This window comes from Rhododendron vialii, chromosome 6a (genome assembly GCF_030253575.1).
Source record: "Rhododendron vialii isolate Sample 1 chromosome 6a, ASM3025357v1".
Taxonomy (NCBI): domain Eukaryota; kingdom Viridiplantae; phylum Streptophyta; class Magnoliopsida; order Ericales; family Ericaceae; genus Rhododendron; species Rhododendron vialii.
The window spans coordinates 39,521,252-39,538,358 of record NC_080562.1 but is presented as its reverse complement, the minus strand read 5'-3'; the positions used below and the strand labels follow the sequence as shown (position 1 = coordinate 39,538,358).

The following is a 17,107-nucleotide window of genomic DNA, read 5'->3' as shown; positions in this document are numbered from 1 at the left end:
TCTGACAATCAAACGTGTCAATCGGGAAACGGGAACCTTTGGAACATATGTTCCACGCATGACTGCCGGAGCTTTAAACAGCTAATTGTGGCGGGAAATCGAGTCCCCATTAATATGCTCAAGTTCCAATTCTTGGGCTGTTTTGATGATCAAGAAAAGAATAAAAAGCCTTTCTGAATTAAACTGTTTTTTAAGGCAAGCCCATTAAGCGCTATCTAAAATGAATAAAAGGTAAGCCCATTAGGGACATATATATGGGCCTTTGGTCCCATTACGAAACAAATGAAAGCCCTGCAAAGAAAGTGTTTTTTAGCTCATTAAGCTCCAATTTAATGAGTTTAATCCGCGGTATTTATACAAACTTCTGCTTTGATTTCAGAAATCAAAATCATCTTGATTAGGTTTGGGTGAAGTCAATAACGCAGTATAAAGCCTGAGCCTATCTTCCCCAAGGGAAGAACACCGCGACAAGGGCCTTCTGGGCCTAATGAACGACAACGATGTGAGCGTTAATCGGTGCCTGTACCTCCTCCAAGCCAACTGGATCGCCACCGCAGCCCATGTTCTCCATCCTGGGGAGTAGTATCTTGCGCTCCTCTTCACTTTCTCATTCACAAATGTGTACCTGCACGGGTGCCTCGAAGTGAGAAATCGATTGATTTCATCGATTTTCAAATAAGCAATTTGCATCGATTACTCATTTGATTCCATGACATGAAAACTAAGTGAAGAATATCTATATAAAAACTAGGACATAATAAAGTAAGCAAAGATTGTGTATCACGTGAGTTGAAATCGAATTTTTTAACTACTTAATTGGAGTCGATTTATTAAAAATAAAGAAAATTCAAGCCAGAAATTAGTTTTATTTATTTATTTAATAATTGAAAAGTTAAAATGGTTTATGAATACAAATTACCGATGTATAATTTCGTTTTACAGAGGCTAGCTTGATTAATTTCATATGATCCATTGAAAAAAAGTTTCGGAGTGTATACCTAAAATGTTGAGTGACATATTTCACATCCTCGGATTCTAGTCCGAATGCCTCCGTGGTCCCCACAGTGACCAGAGAGGATGAAGAAGGCGGTAGCCGTTCGACGAAAGGTCTCCTGAGGCACCACGAGAGAAGTTCATCTCCGCTGAAGTTTCCCGGGCCTAGCATGCAGCAACTCTCGACGCCGTCTCTTAGTACTTGGCTGCTTTGAAGATGACCCCTCACTATAAACAGCATTCTCTGAACTGGGTCTCCCTCTCTTGTTATCTGCATTCAATTTCGATTATGAACAGATGAATGCTACGGAGGAAGATTAGAAATGGTTCCAGATCAGATGGCTCATTTATTTTTGTACAAATTTATGCAGAGAGCTATTAAATTTTCATTCAAAGTAACACTACTACTTACAGTTTCTCCCTTTGTGAATATGAGGGACTTCACGCGGTCGCAGATATTCTCTAGGACTAGATTATCCATATGTTGGAATAAAGGTACCTGAAAACAAAGTAAATTAAGCGGAGATTAATAAAATTCTTTTGCTTATATAACAAAAAACAGAGTAAATTAAGCAATTAGTATTGTATTACCCAATTAAATAATTAGTGCATAATGGGAATTAACAAAGGGTCAAGGATATAGGGTTGGGGAAATTATAGTTACCCCCCTCGAACTAACCCTCGCATACACTTACCCCCCTTTAACTTTTATTTTTGGCACTTAACCCCCTTAAACTAACTGAAATTCAAACAGTCATAACTTCAAACGGTCATAACTTCTTCGTCCAAAATCGAAAATATGCAAATTATATATCGATTTCGAGGTCTTGAAGTCAGCTTTCTAATGACACTAAAATCACATCACAATTCAAAACACACATAAAGTTATGATCAAAACGGTCTTTCTGTCTACCGGCCCTTACTCTTTTGATCATAACTTTCTGTGTGCTTTGAATCGTGATGTGATTTTAGTGTCATTAGAAAGCTGACTTCAAGACCTCGAAATCAATATATAATTTGCATATTTTCGATTTTGGACAAAGAAGTTATGACCGTTTGAAGTTATGACCGTTTGAATTTCAGTTAGTTTGAGGGGGTTAAGTGCCAAAAATAAAAGTTAGAGGGGGGTAAGTGTATGCGAGGGTTAGTTCGAGGGGGGTAACTATAATTTCCCCTATAGGGTTTTCATATTTACCTGTCTAACCAAGTCTAAGCAGAGATGGTATTTGATATCTCTCCTCAGCCCTTCAGGGAGGTTTCTGATCATCTCACATTCGTCCACTCCGCGCATCGCAGCCCACCGCTGCCTCTCATAATTCCGCACCCTCTGCTTGAACGCCGGTGGCAAGTGTCTCCTCCTCATCCACCACTCTATGTTCCTCATCTTCAATTTCATCGCTTGTTTCTTTGACGTAGTTGCATGCAGAAACACCTGTATTTTCAAATTAGCAACGGTGTACAAGCAACGAAATTGGACACGAGGAGAAATCATGCCTGAAATATGCAAGTCATTTGAAAATAAACAAACCATCCAGATGCTTTTAGTAACAATAATGTCGTAGTCTTTAATTATGGAAGAAGTTTTGTATTCGTAAGAAAATACAGAAATGCTACTTGCACAACCGTTGTGTTGGTTGTGTGCGTAATTCTGACCGTCCAGATGTATTTGAACGGTCTAGATTTTAAAAAAACTCTTCCAAGGAAAAATTTAACTTTTATGGGGAAAAGTTTGAACTAATCCTGGCCATTTATTACAGCAACGGATGACTAGAGATTGGTTGTGTTGTATTTTACAGAACCGTTGTCTGTGTAGCACTTTTGAAAAAAATACTGGCTATTTTCCGGCCACACTCGATCGGTATCTGCATTATTGATTTTATTCACCCAAACACAAAAGCCTGGACCTATACCATAATTAAAAACAGAACAAAACCTGTCTCCCTGTGCCTTTATTGGATTTGGTCATGTACCACATCAGATGACAGCAACTGAAATCATGAGAGGATTGACATGGCTGGGCAAACCTTACCATTTTATGTTATCGGAATAAAGATCCCAAACTCTGGAGACAGTCATGTGCATCTTTGTAATGCCTCTAACATCATTTGCTTTTTTACTTCTTATCATAATCCAATTTAGTAAATTCCGGGTGGAAACATTTTGTGCTCCGGTATGGTTCCTCGTCGATCAGTGTGTGGTTAGGTGACCCATGAAGCAGTGCTCTGTGTGGTTAGGAGTCAATGTTTTCCGGTGTGGGTTAGGAGTCAATGTGTGGTTAGGAGTACCGTTTTGTACTGAATAATGTTTATCTTTAATTATTCATAAGAAAAAGAAGAGCGATTTACCTTGATATTTCCGATCAACATCGTGACCAAAAGGAGTCCAGTCGTTAGAACTATAATAATAAAGACCACCTCTAGGCAATCCGTCGTGCTCTCCAAATTCCCAAAGGTACTGTTTTCATAATCCAAACTTTATCAGACTCACAACAACAGGAAACTATAACTCTAGGCAGCCAAAAAATTTACCCGAAAAATTGCTCTGAAAGCACTCTAAAAAAGATTTTCAAAAACCAATTGCGAATGAGAAAACAAAATAAAAAAGAAAAGAAAAAAGGGGGTACCTGAGAGTCATGAGGCCCCAGAAGATGGGAAAGAGGATCTTCTCCAATCGGCTTTCGTTGGTGACAAGTTGAACTGTCCATTTATAAGCTCCAAAATCAAAGTTATCGTCATTCTCCAGGCAGGCAGATCTTACTTGCTTGTTATCCCCCCAAAGCAGTCTGGTTCTGTCTCTTACCAAGCTTGTGGTTCCATAGTAAATGGGATCTTCACAAGCCAACATTCTCAGCCCACACCCCTTTGTTCCTCTGCAATGCTTTTGTAGGCATTTTGCTGCCCTCTGGATTCCCAGTAAGTACCAACATGCTCCCACTGCCTGCATAGCATGCACATTAATTGTGTTATGGTTTACATGGTTTAAGTATCAAACGATAACACAGATCGAGAACAGGAAAAGAGTGATCTTTGCAATTCCAATTTCAAGTTGGGTTGCGCGTTAGCGTGCTATTGGAAATGACTATGTGGTATGGAGACATGCAGTGATTGATCTATGAATTATTTCATTAAATGTGGCATTATTTTTGTACTTTTAGAAAATTTTCCCCCATTAGCAAACGTAAAGGACATTTTTTTTAGGAAAAGATGTTGAAAATTAGATTTATCTCTGCACTACCTTTTATGTATTCTTATACAGTTAGCCCCTAATGTGCACATCCATACAACATATATACTAGTTGGTGAATCTAAAAGCATATAACCAAGAGTCCTAATTAACCATCAAAAGGATTCTTATTGTAGCATAGATTGGTAGACTCAATATGGAAATTGGGTTGTGTCGACTTGCTTTCAAATTGGGTTGTCCAATGATCTTTGGTACATGAATTTTTTTTTTAAAAAAAAATTGAAGACTAATATGATTTCAAATAAATCAGTTTTTAAGATCACTAAATTGGATGATATTAGGGAAGATGCGCACAAGAAAAACTGGACATCTAATTATTTAAAAAAAAAAAAAAAGTGTTGTGAGATCAGAACGTTGCAAAAACCAGCTCAAAAAGAGTAAAAAGTAGCCTAATTTCCGCTATGACTTTTGGGTTTTTTCTTGTTTTTGTTCTTATTAATTTTTGTTTTTGCATTTGTCAGTTTTGTGCCTAATTTTTGTGAATTATTGATTCATCTCGTCGAGACGAATCGAAAAAGTAAAAAATTATGACTTTTTTTTTTTTTTTTTTTAAATATCCAAGATAAAACTCAAAAAACCCTTAGCGGAACTTAGCTTAAATTTGTAAAAAAATATGCATAAAAGCAGCTCAGATGTGGATATTAGTATTTTAGTGTAAGTAGTTAAAGCTTACATGGGATGCAACAAAGTAAGCAATCATGTTGAGGGCGATCCCCCACCAAACAGTCCCGAAGATGTAACCGGAGAGGTTTTGCATGCGGCGGAGGAGGCACACGGAGTGGTAAATCTTGGGGAGATACTGGAAGAGAAACATTATCAACAACACCGTCATCACTGCAGTTGTTGATCCCCTCTCCAGCAGAGCTGGAATGGCTACCCATAGTACTACCTGCAAGCAATTTAATTTATTCCAATGTACTCCTTTAATTTATTCAGCTTTTTATTTTATTTAATTCTAAGTCAATCAAGCACGTGCATTTATACTGTAATTTCCATGGAGGCCGGCAAGCTGGAAAAAATATCTTTAATTCCACTTGCAAGCAGTAAATGACAAATAGAGTAGTAAGCACAGGGGCCGGGTTCACTCTTCATTATGACAGACAAATTTACTGGAGTCCACTTGCAAGTAATACAGTATCTTTTAACATACATACATAGTAAGCACACGGGAATGAGGTATCCGTCGTTATATTTCTCATACGTGAAGAGAGTATCCGTCATTAATGAGAACCTCAAAGAGTCTCGACAGTGGCAGAGCTATTATGTTAGGGCCCGGGGTCCCGAGCTTTTGAGTTTTAGGCTCCATTTGTTTGAATGTATTTTACATATTTTCTGGTGTTTGGTTGTTAAAATTGCTGTAAAATGATTTTTTGGAGAAAATCCTTTTCACCCTTTGGCGTAAAATGATTTATCATGCGAAACTCGGTAAGTTGTTTTTTTCCGTTCTGTTCTCCCATTTTCCACGTGAACCACGACCACATTCTACAGTAATTCCCAACACTTTTCCATTTCTGACCGCTTCCTCACTGCATGTGAATAATCTCTCTCTCTCTCTCTCTCTCTCTCTCTCTCTCTCTCTCTCTCTCTCCCTCCCTCCTTGCACTCCAGCAGGACCAGCACACACCCATTTCTGTTCTCTCTCTTCAAAGCTTTCTCCAAACATCAACTACTCACATACTAGGCCAATTAGATGAGCTATTGTCTACCTTTTTTTTTCTTTTTTTTTTTTTTGTAAAAAATTTACTAGAATTCAACCAAGCACAAGAAAATAAAAGTTAAAAGTATTTTTTGAAAAAATATTTTACATGAAAAATATTTTACATTATAAAATATTTTACATCAAAACAAACGGAGCCTTAAAATTTTTATTTTGTATATACGTAATTTTTAATATTATTGATAATTATTCGTGTATAGCTATTTATTATCTTAATAATTTTGGTTTGACTTGACAAAAAATTTTTATTTTATATTCTTAAATTCTTTCATAAATAAAAAATAAGCACGTAACAGTTGAAGTAGCCTAGGAAAAAAAAGATAAAATGATTGATATATTTTAACTGCATTAGGCTATAATCATTTCAATGTAAAATGTAATGTATTGAAAACAAAAACTTAATGATGTAATAAGTATATTATTTGATAAAAAAATATACGTCAAAATTAAACTAATGATAAAAAAAAATCTAATGATTTCCAGTATTCTTCACTGTCATGAGAGGGGATAATATCAAACGGAGCACCCTCCAACCCAAATTGAAATCCACAAATTAGTTGATTTAGTACCCATTTTACCCTTTTGAACGATGACGAAACGACACACCTGCCTCACATGGTCGCACTGATCAACCCCGCGCATGCATACAAATTCAGAGTAACTGAATTTGTCATCTACACTAGCTTACAATATCAACCTTAACCAAAACCATTACTCACTGGCTGCAACTCAACCACACTCGTTGGGCAGAGCCGCAGAGATGATAAACCAACCAATCTACTCGAGTCCGAGTTTGTATTTGCTCATTAAAAACTCTTCTCGATCAGATTGACTTGTTATAGAAAACAAAGATTGGGTAACTTTTGAGATGTGTTAAGCTTTCAAATCAAGCTACTAATCAGACCGTTCAGCTTATAATAGTATTTAAGATATTTAAGACATTCAAGATCAACTCGTTTAGTGCTTATCAAAAAAAAAAAAAAATGAGATCAACTCGTTTGAGATTTGGCCTGCCTGATAAACACTACAAAGTATAGACATATTGACATATTTTTGAAGCTTATTAGGTTTTCAAATCAAGCTTAGATAATCCTCCACTCGATCTGTTCCGCTCTTTTATTAGCCATATCATTATAAAATGACCACATATTATTTCGAGTGTAATATTGGTAATAGAAGTTTGACACTCATTTTTCTTTAATTCTACTCTTATTGGTGTTTAGGTTTTGCAAATAATTCCTGCGCAAATGGGTTTATCGTGCTGGGTGAGTTTAATGTGGTCCTGCCTAGACGTTACTTTTGCCGTATGTTTTGAACTTTTGGTTGGAATCCCTCCCCATTTTCATAATAAAATATGACTTTTGTCGATAAAAAAAATATAGCCCTGCCTAGACGCGTCCCGATTAATACATATAAGCGTTATAATTGTAGGATTTATAGAAAAGATGTTACAATTATATGAGTTCGCCACTCGAAGTTTAACACCCAAAATTGAAATCCTGCGTTCGTCGGAGATGAAACTAATAAAAGAATTCTGACCTGTGGAAGAGGTAGGATAACAAAGAGATCCAAAAAGAAACCCTTTCTGGCCTTCAAGTAGCCAAGAGCAACTGCTCGAGCACTCTTGGTTTGCAACCGGGTGCTTTCGCCGGTGCCACCCACGGGTGCATAAGACAGCTTGTTCATCTTGAGCTGGAGACACATGTTCCACACGTGCAGGGCGTCCGTCATGCACCGGAGCACCGTGACGGTGACCGCGAACCACCCGTCCACGAACAGGCACATGCACGTGTCGCTCACGGACAGCGCGTAGAAGAAGAGCGGGTCCAAGAACAGGCCCGTGGCGCACACCAGGAGGAATACCCGGTTCCATTCTTGAACCCACGTCGTCCTCGGGTCCAAAACCCGGCCCACTGACCATCCCCTACTCCTTCCCCCTCGTGGAGTTTTCATCTCCTCCGAATTTTCTTCCTCCACCTCTTCCTCCTCCTCCTCCTCCTCCTCTTCTTCATCGTCGCTGTCGTGGTAATTACCATGTGAAATCTCTTGCTCACTTGCCATGAGAGAGAGAGAGAGAGAGAGAGAGAGAGTGTGTGTGTGTGTTTAGGGGTTAGTACTGAAATATGTTGAGAAGAAGAGACAATAATTGGAGTGGGAAAACAGGGTGGAGCTGAAGGGGAGATATGGGGGGAGAAGTGAGAAGTAGAAGACAGATAGCATGATGTTGTCGGATTTGCCCTTGCCCCTTCAATTATGATCCAGTGAGTTTATGAGTTTTGGAGTATAAGTGATTAAGGCTGGTGCAGTTTTGGCCACATGCAATTTAAGAGATATGCAGTTGCTCTGTAGATTTACTAGTATAAAGGTGTTTATAGGTGAAGTTCATGGGAGTTTGGCCACATGCTATTTAAGTTGGCACTTAACTATACGTTTCTACAGCACTTGATTAAGACTATCCAAGCTGGGATCAACCAGAAGTTTTTTCTTTGTGGCTTTCATTTTTTTATGTTTGATGTACTCTTTGTCGAGTTTTATTAAAAAAAATTGCCGCCAGTCGAAAAAAAAAAAGGGATAAGTTTTTCCTGACGTATCATTAATGAGTTAACAAATAAAGTGATCGAATGACATAAAACGAAAAATGAATAATTAGTAGATTAGCCCTATTCCAGTTTACCTTCATTTTGTAAAAGTTCTTTTTTTCAATTTTTAAACTCAAATATAATGAAAATAAAAAATAATTTTTTAGCACCGTATAAAAGATCTCAATGAGATCTATCAAATAAGATTTATATTGATAGAAAATTTACTTGCGTAAACACATAATTTTTGAGCTTAAAATTATCTTCTTTTTCAAAAAATTCTTTTTTCACACTCTGGAACACCCCCAACCTAAGGGTGGACACCAAAAAAGGTATAACTATAATAGGGATAGTTTGAAAATTAATTCCGGAAGATTAATGGCGTTAAGAGGAAGTGATGATTGTTCAAGCCTAATTAAGTAATTATTTAGTGCTCCTTAAGCACTGTCACCATCAGCATCCACCACATGGTGATTTAGGATCCTCTAAAACTATGCACATATTCGTGTAGGGTTCATGACTAAGCATATGAATCTCATGTGAATGTGTGGTGATAGAAGATTATAGAGTACCACGTGACGATACTTTAAGAACACCTAATAAATTTTCAATTTAAGTGACGTGGTTGATAAGGAGTACTCGTGTTTTTGTTCTTGTTTTTGTTTTTTGAAAAAAAAGAAGAGAAAAAGCTAGGACTCACGATTCACTGCGTTTTGGATTATGACATATACCTATCGCGTTTTTTCCATATCAAATTGGTCTTTGCTTAATTATTTTTTGCTTATTTGGTGTTGGTTATGAGCCACCTCAACGGCTCATGTTTTATTTAATGCAAAAAATGAAAGTGAAGGTTCATCTTATGAGCACATTTTTGGTAGGTATGGTACGTGCACTTTTATATAACTTCATTTATGAAATATAAAAAACTACCCTTTGTTTTGTTGCAAAAGAAGTTCATTAAGAGAGAACAATTACAAAATTAGGCGCCCTCAAAGAAGATATTTTATAGTGCATTAAATTCTGAGAGATCTCATCATCATGATCTGAACTGTTCATTTGAAATTAAAGGAATCGTACGTTGATCGAGAACTTTAATAGTACCGAAACATGATCTAATGAGATATCTTCTCCACGATTAGATCATGCTGACTTTTCAAAAGTACCGAAACATGATCTAACCGAAACTTTAACAGGGATTCAAATTTCACGAACCACATCCAATAATGCTGGCTTTTCCCGAGGAAAAACAACAACAACAACAACAACAAGAGAGATGAAAGCAAGAGGGGGCATGAAATTGAGTAGGGTAGGATTGGGCCAAGGAAGTTAGGGAAAGGGAGGTGTCAATTGGCAAATAAGTTAGAACAACACAGGTTCTATGCAATTTCCTCCCTTTGTTTGTTTGTTAATCAATCATGCACTACCTTTTTTCCTCTTCTGCTTATCTCCCACACGGCCCTTTGCGAAATGTGACCGTTAAAAAACTCTCATCTGATCTAGGCGTAGTTTCCCAATAGTAGCCCATGCTACAATTTTAGACAAAAAAGCCAATTCATTTCTCTAAAAGCCAACCTTTGGGCGTTTTGTTTCCTCCGTTGGAAGAGGCTTCTTTGGAACGATAAGTCAGAGAAACCTCTTTAATACTTTTAGCCCCTTTTAACACTTTTGGAAAACAATTAAGTTGCCTTTTTGCACTTTTAGTAGTTTTAGCATTTTTGAAAAACTACCAGTCACTATACTATCAGTTCGATCTAAAAGCAATATCAACAGGTACCCAAAAAAAAAAAAATTTGCCGACCAAAAAAAAACAGGTACCAAAAATATACAGTATTCATACATAAGTATAGGTATAGTAACCTGAAAATATTATTTCCCCCTTTCGGTTGGATTGTCTTTTAAATCTTACCTTTTTAACTCTAGAAAGCTAAGAGCAAGTTCATTCTTCAGTGCCGACCGTCAAATTCCAACGTCTCAAACGTAATGGTTTAGTTTAGCACAGAGTCGAAAAGAAAAAAATACTAATATGAACTCTTTTCGACTTCCCAAACAAAGCCTTACCTTCGTTATTTTTTGCTTTATCATTTTTAGGAACTTTTGGTTAATGGAGTGCTATATATACATGGTGTTTTTTCTTTGGCCAAAAAGGGTGGCTATGGAATTTTTTTCTCATATTTAGAAGGTCACAACATTCTTAGCCTGATGGATATTGTTGGCATGGTACAGATTTGGCACAAGGCTCTTATTATAATATAGGACCCCAAACATTAATCAACAATTCAAGATTATTGGACATGCTTTGTCTTTCCAAGTTAGGAATATAATAAGAGATTTTTCAAACACAAACCCAGTTAATGATTGAAGAGACAGGCATGCCTTATCTTGCAATTTCCTCAGAAAAGGTTCATATCACATAGGCGGAGCTAAGATTTACATAGGGGAGATCGGAACTTAGTATCCAAAATTTCACATATTCTCGTGGTTGTTGAATATTTACGTTTTCCTCACATATAATTTAAAATTCAAACGTGAAATCTAAAGAATAATGTTCTACGAGAAAAATATAGCCACTTTCTAATTATACTTATATATACTTGGCAAAACATGCATAAATACACATAAAAGAAAGTAATATATTGGTTTCCACTATATAACTAATTTTTTTAAGAGTTTGAAAGGGCCGATATAGTACATTAATTATGAATGAATATTTAATGTGTATTCTACACTATATATAGGGTGAGTCTAACGAGTTTTGGCCTGGTCCACACCCTTACAGTTCCCTCCATCTCTAATTATAATGAGTTGTCCTTGAACATATTTAAACACGTCTCGGTGTACTTTATGAACGTTAATAATAGAATGACCACAAGCTTAAGTGGTTAACCTATGCTATTTTTGGGTTCTAGCATGCAGTAAACGGTATTTGAATTAGGTTACCGCCATATGACTAATTTCCTCATCGGTGTAGTTAAAAGCGAGTCATCCACAATGAGACTAAAATATTCACGAAAAACACTCAAATAGCCTAGCCCAAGGGCCAAGACTATGCGTTGGTGAGTCTACATTGAAAATCATATATTGTGCCCAGGAACTCAGACACGAACATAAGCAATGGCGAATACACATTGTTGTGGTTAGGCAGTTGCTTACTCCAATTTCAACATGTGGAGGACAATTGCAAAGATTTCACTCACTGAAACCCCAAAATAACCCTGTTTGTCTCTCACTTTTCTAAGGTAAAACTTCTGTCATTAACAATGTTAATGGGAGTTGGAAGATTAAACTTCAATAAGAGGTAGGAGGATGGAAGTTGGAGTTGTCTGAACCAAAGCCAATAAGTGAACAAAAACTTGTGATGAGTTTGAAAAGGGAAATTGATCCTCTCTAGTCCATGTTTTGGACGGAAGGAAACAATCCTCATCGAGACCTTTTATTTGCTGCGATCAATGGTTCAAATGTATTTTTAACTCTTACCGATAAGAGTTTGTGAGAAAATCTAAACCATTAATCTATCAATGGACGATCCAAATTAGGATTGTCTCCTCCAGACTGGAGAGGATCCGGATCCTTTCGAAAGGTAACAGCAATTTATGCCATAAAAATTATTCGGTGGTCTTACCGATGTCTCAACACCTTTATTCGGATTGAGCTTATTTTTTGCAAGGATCATAAACAAAGTATTCTAAACAAAATGAGCGGTTCCGATCATTTTTTTGAAACCCAAAAGAGGCCCAAAAAGTCATTTGTACTCGCTGGTACAGCACCACTCATATTTTCGTGGGCCAAGTATTCAGCGTATGAATACCACGGAAACACGAGCTTGTTCGTTTTGGATCTTAAAACCCCCCGCGGACGGTTCTTAATAAATTTTCTCTATCTATCTTTTTTCACTCATTATTCTTAAAAACCTCCCTCTAAATCCAAACCGAATGGGGTCCAAGTAACCCTCCTCCCTCTCCTACCCAAAGGTACGTAGTAAAAGCAAAAAAACACACTATCACGGAGTATATATAACTGCCTTCAGCTCACAAGGGAAAAAATAACACTGAAAAACTGGACCACACAAAAGCCTGGGGTTGGACTATCCAAACCTCATCAGATGGGCCTGGGGCTGTGTTGGCTGCATCTGTTTTGGGACAATCATCGAAATCCTTCCAAGAGATTTCCACCCTTCCGTACGGATATTGATCGGTCCTTTAAAGAAAGCAAACACCAAAACCTCATCACATGCATGACCCAGCTTTCTCGTTAATAGTCCAAGAGGAGAGGCCCAATCTGTCTCTTTAATTACTGTACTCTCTCTCAAAACTCATCACTCGGATATATATATATATATATATATATATATATATATATATATATATATATAGGTTAAAAAATACAGTACTACCATATTTACGGTTTACCATTTCATTTCCCAAATCGATCATGTGAACATAACGCTCTTTACTGAGAGTTCGATCCTTGGGGTCAAGCTGTAATGAATTAATTTCTAGCCTAGTTTCGGCGCCAATGAACTGTCTTTGATTGAATCGAGAATGAGATTAGTTGAAAATGCGCGTAAACTGACCCAAACATCTCTAACCGATAGAACCAAAAAAAAAAAGTTTGTATTATAGTTCGAAGCAATGTACACCAGATCTTTATGTGGCCAGTGAGCGGGTGCAGGCGGGCCACGATATCCCATACATTTGAGTAATTATGTTTTCATCATATTTATTTTGTTACTGAGAGTATTCAATATTTTGGCTCCTTCGAAATCTTGAGTGATTTATTTTAGCCTCAAATTTGATTAATTTACTTGAGTCTCCTTCGAAATTGAGTATATATGGCTCGCTCTTTATCAAATTCTATACCATTCACCACAACATGTGACCGAAGACGATATAATGGTTTGATATATATGCTGCATCAACAAAGCAGAAAGAGCTTGACGCTATTTTTACTCTAGATATGCACGTACATTTACCTTCTCTACTTCTCTTTCCGAAAGTAGTCCCTCCCTCTGAATCGCAACTGTAGAACCTGTTCCTATCGCTTCGGCTGCTGGTTTTTCCCTGCTCCAATTAGAACAAAATCAAACACTCTCATTAGTTGAAAAATTAACTCCAAGATCCTGCATGTGGAGGACATGAATAAACAAAATGGGTGAACTACACTATTGATATATACTTGAAACAGATAAAGACAGTAAGATGATAAAGATGATGTGATGATGTGATCGATCCTGTTTGATACAGATCCAATGAATTTGGAATTTTACTGAAAAGACCGTAAATCAAGCCTCCTCTCATCACTCATGGAAATATCTCAACTCAAGGAGCCAGCATAAGAACTTAGAAGGGCTCCATTTACTCATGCCTCTACTTATTTCTTGTCCATGCGTGAGAGCTAGCTAACCCTGGTTTTATCCGCTAGCAAAATAATAAGTAAAATGTGTTCCATGGCAACTTTGGTTTTGTGCTTTGTGCATTACATCTGCAAAAGTAGGCCTCCATGTAAATACTACTCAAAGTCCTCAAAGACCCAACTGTCCTCAAAGAGAAAATTTTAGTTCCTCCTTCCCCTTCAGCTAGCAACAATGGGATTAATCAAAATCCAGTAGCTATATTCATTGAATTGGACGCAGACCACAAAGGACAACAGACTTTGAAATCATTATTGAACCAAGGGTAGGTTTGGATTAAAAAGTTGAGTAACTTTTTTTTTGGTTTTTATTCAATTTTTTTTTTGCGTCAAACTTTTGTGATTTATTGATTCGTTTCGATGAGAGGTATCGGAAAAGTAAATTTTTTTGATCGAAACTCATAATTTTTTGAATAAAGACAAATATAAGTCAATAAGACAACTTTTTTTAGTCATCTTTGTCTTTTTAAAAAAATTTATGAGTTTCGATCAAATTTTTTTACTTTTCCAATTCCTTTCACCGAGAAGAATCAATAAGTAAAAAAAGTTTGATGCAAAATTATAATTTTTTTGAATAAAGACAAAAAAATTACTTTTGAACTGTTGAATCCAAATCACCCCGAAATAACAAGAGGCTTTTACATTAGGTTTGGTTCAGGCCATAATAAAGTACTGACATGATAGCTACTAATGTAGAAAGGAAGAGAGAAAATGGCAAAGGGTGGATTGTGTCATGACAATGATCAAGAGGTCAAAATGCAAACAACAAACACCCCACGGTTCTTTACAAGCCAGGTTTAGACCTATTTTAAGAGCAAAATTGGTTCTCATGCAAGGTTTGCATACTTCTTTGAATCAAGAGGAGGGATGGCTGCTATGCATTGCAAGGGTGTAGTATTTCTGCAATTGTTTCTAAATTGACAATGGCTCAAGGGCGGAGGTGTGTACCGGCTGGGTTGGGCAGTACCCCAGATGTGCTCAAAAAAATAAAAAAATTATATGTCAATTTCCAGTCCAAATAAGTTTAGCCCAACCCGGCCACCATCTCATTCAGCCCAACCCACTATCCTCCCATTCAGCCCAATTCAACCCACCATCCTGACATTCAGCCCAGCCAACCCACAATCCAAATACTCCTAATTTAGAACAGGCAAACCCAGAAAAGGACTTGCTTCTACCCCTTTTCTTCTTCGATCGGAACTTCCTTCTTCAAACAAAGATGCTATATGCACAACGGTTGTGCAAAACATCAAGCACAACCAATCTTCATCCGTCCATTATTGTAATAAATAGTCAAGATTCGTTCAAACTTTTGCTTGGAAGAGTTAAACTTTTCATTGGAAGAGTTTTTTTAAAATCTAGAGCGTCCAAACACATCTGAACGGTCAGAATTGATTACACAACACACACAACGGTTGTGTGAGTATCATTTCCGTTCTTCGAAAAGCTCGACCTTTCGATGGCAGAAACAGGGGATTTTTTTAGGAAAAACTCTTTTGTTGTTCTTCAAATCAAGAGTGAATATATGTTTCTATGATTATCTACATTGAAAGATGAGATGTTGAAGATATCGACTTAAATTTGATAATAGATAATTTCTACTTTCTGAAACATCGTAGGGAACAACTTAAATAGTGTGTACGTTTTTTGTACTTTTCTTTTATTTATTTTTAAATATTTACTCCCTCCGTCTCTTTTTTGTGTCCAGTATTCCATTTTGGGCTGTCCCTTAATAAGTGTCCATTTTGTAAAGTTAGGGGGGGTAAAAGTTGGTGTATTGTCTATTTTGTCCCTAAAAGTAGATTTTATTTTGAAAAGTTATTGAGTAAAAGTGTAATGATGATGGGTAAGTAGGGATAGTGGAGGAAAAAATTGATGTGAAAGGTGTAATGATGATGTCTTTTTAATAAGTTGGAGTTACGAAGCAGGACACTTAAAAAGGGACGGAGGGAGTATATATTTATGTACGAGTTTGCCTCTTTTTGAACATATATATAAATTTTGGGTTAGCCCAGGACGAAATAAATTCCTAATTAATTCCGCCCTTGCAATGGCTGCTACTGTCTAACAGATATGCAGGGAAAGAAACTCCAGAGTTTTTCAGAAATTGTGCTTGGGAATTGAAAGGGGATGTAATTGGGAGTACGTTGTATTAACTCCTGGAGAAACATCAGAAAAACAGACTTAGTAAAGTTTGTGCATAGTAAAGTTTGTGCATTGAATGGAATATCTCCCCTAAGGTGTTTACCTCTTTGTAATGTGATGTTTTGGATGTAATTGGAAACCTTATGTTTGTGTTTCTGCTTGTTGCCATGTCGTAGTGAAGGGTTTGTTTGTTGGCTGTTTTGTGTTCCTATTCCTAGTTGGTCTCTGTTGTTCTAGTTTTCGAGGTATGTCCCTTAGCACCTGTAATTGGTTGCGTTCAATGTAGTAACTTTCCTAAACAAAAAAAAGAAACATCCACGGTTGCACAAATCGATTTTCACTAATGAACCACCGGGGGTGGTTGCCTAGCTAATAGCAAACGCTTCACTCTCAGAATCTTAGGGTTCAAGAGTTTGCAGGTTTGAGTCAAGCAGATGACGTCCGCTCAAACCTTGCAACCTGCTGACCCCTGGCCATGTCCCATTTACTCTTGGTGAGGCGGTCAAAATTTATGAGTGATTGATTCCTCAAGGACTCGTCACGGGCCTAGAGTCGTATGGTCACGCCCAGAGAAGGTTACTTTAGCCGGTGGCATCCTCCTCCACCCTTTTCAGCTCATCAAAAGAAACTCAGTGATCATAACTTGATGATCGAGAGTAATTATTCAATAGTCCGATGAGTACCGCCATGTGGGACCACTGACCACACGTTCCCGTGAAATTCATCACTTGGTGGTAGATCCCACAGGAACATGTGATTGTAAACTAGTTTGGAGTACTATGTGATGGTGCTCCCATATTATTGCAAAATTTCATCAAATTGCAAGGGGAGTAGTACTGTAGTAGAGTGAGAGGCGACAGTAAGGAGGAGGGAGGAACTTTCTACAGATCAATTATTTAATATGTTATAACACTAGAAGGTGGACACCAAGCGGGGATAGCTCAGTTGGGAGAGCGTCAGACTGAAGATCTGAAGGTCGCGTGTTCGATCCACGCTCACCGCATTTTCTTTTTTCCCGTTACTT

At 37.3% G+C, this 17,107-nt stretch overlaps 1 protein-coding gene and 1 non-coding gene across 2 annotated transcripts; one reads left to right on the top strand and one right to left on the bottom strand.

Annotated features, from left to right (window-relative positions):
• Nucleotides 1–292: 292 nt before the first annotated feature.
• Nucleotides 293–8,288, bottom strand: LOC131329353 (cyclic nucleotide-gated ion channel 4). Its single transcript, XM_058362450.1, has 8 exons — nucleotides 7,493–8,288; nucleotides 4,910–5,125; nucleotides 3,617–3,930; nucleotides 3,339–3,447; nucleotides 2,189–2,425; nucleotides 1,406–1,492; nucleotides 999–1,264; nucleotides 293–625 (listed from the first exon to the last, which is right to left on the bottom strand). The coding sequence occupies exons 1-8, from the start codon at nucleotides 8,012–8,014 to the stop codon at nucleotides 376–378; spliced, it is 2,001 nt and encodes a 666-aa protein (XP_058218433.1). The 5' UTR covers nucleotides 8,015–8,288; the 3' UTR covers nucleotides 293–375.
• Nucleotides 8,289–17,013: 8,725 nt separating this feature from the next.
• On the top strand, nucleotides 17,014–17,086 carry TRNAF-GAA (transfer RNA phenylalanine (anticodon GAA)). The gene has a single exon. It is a non-coding gene; the product is annotated as a tRNA-Phe (tRNA).
• Nucleotides 17,087–17,107: the final 21 nt, after the last annotated feature.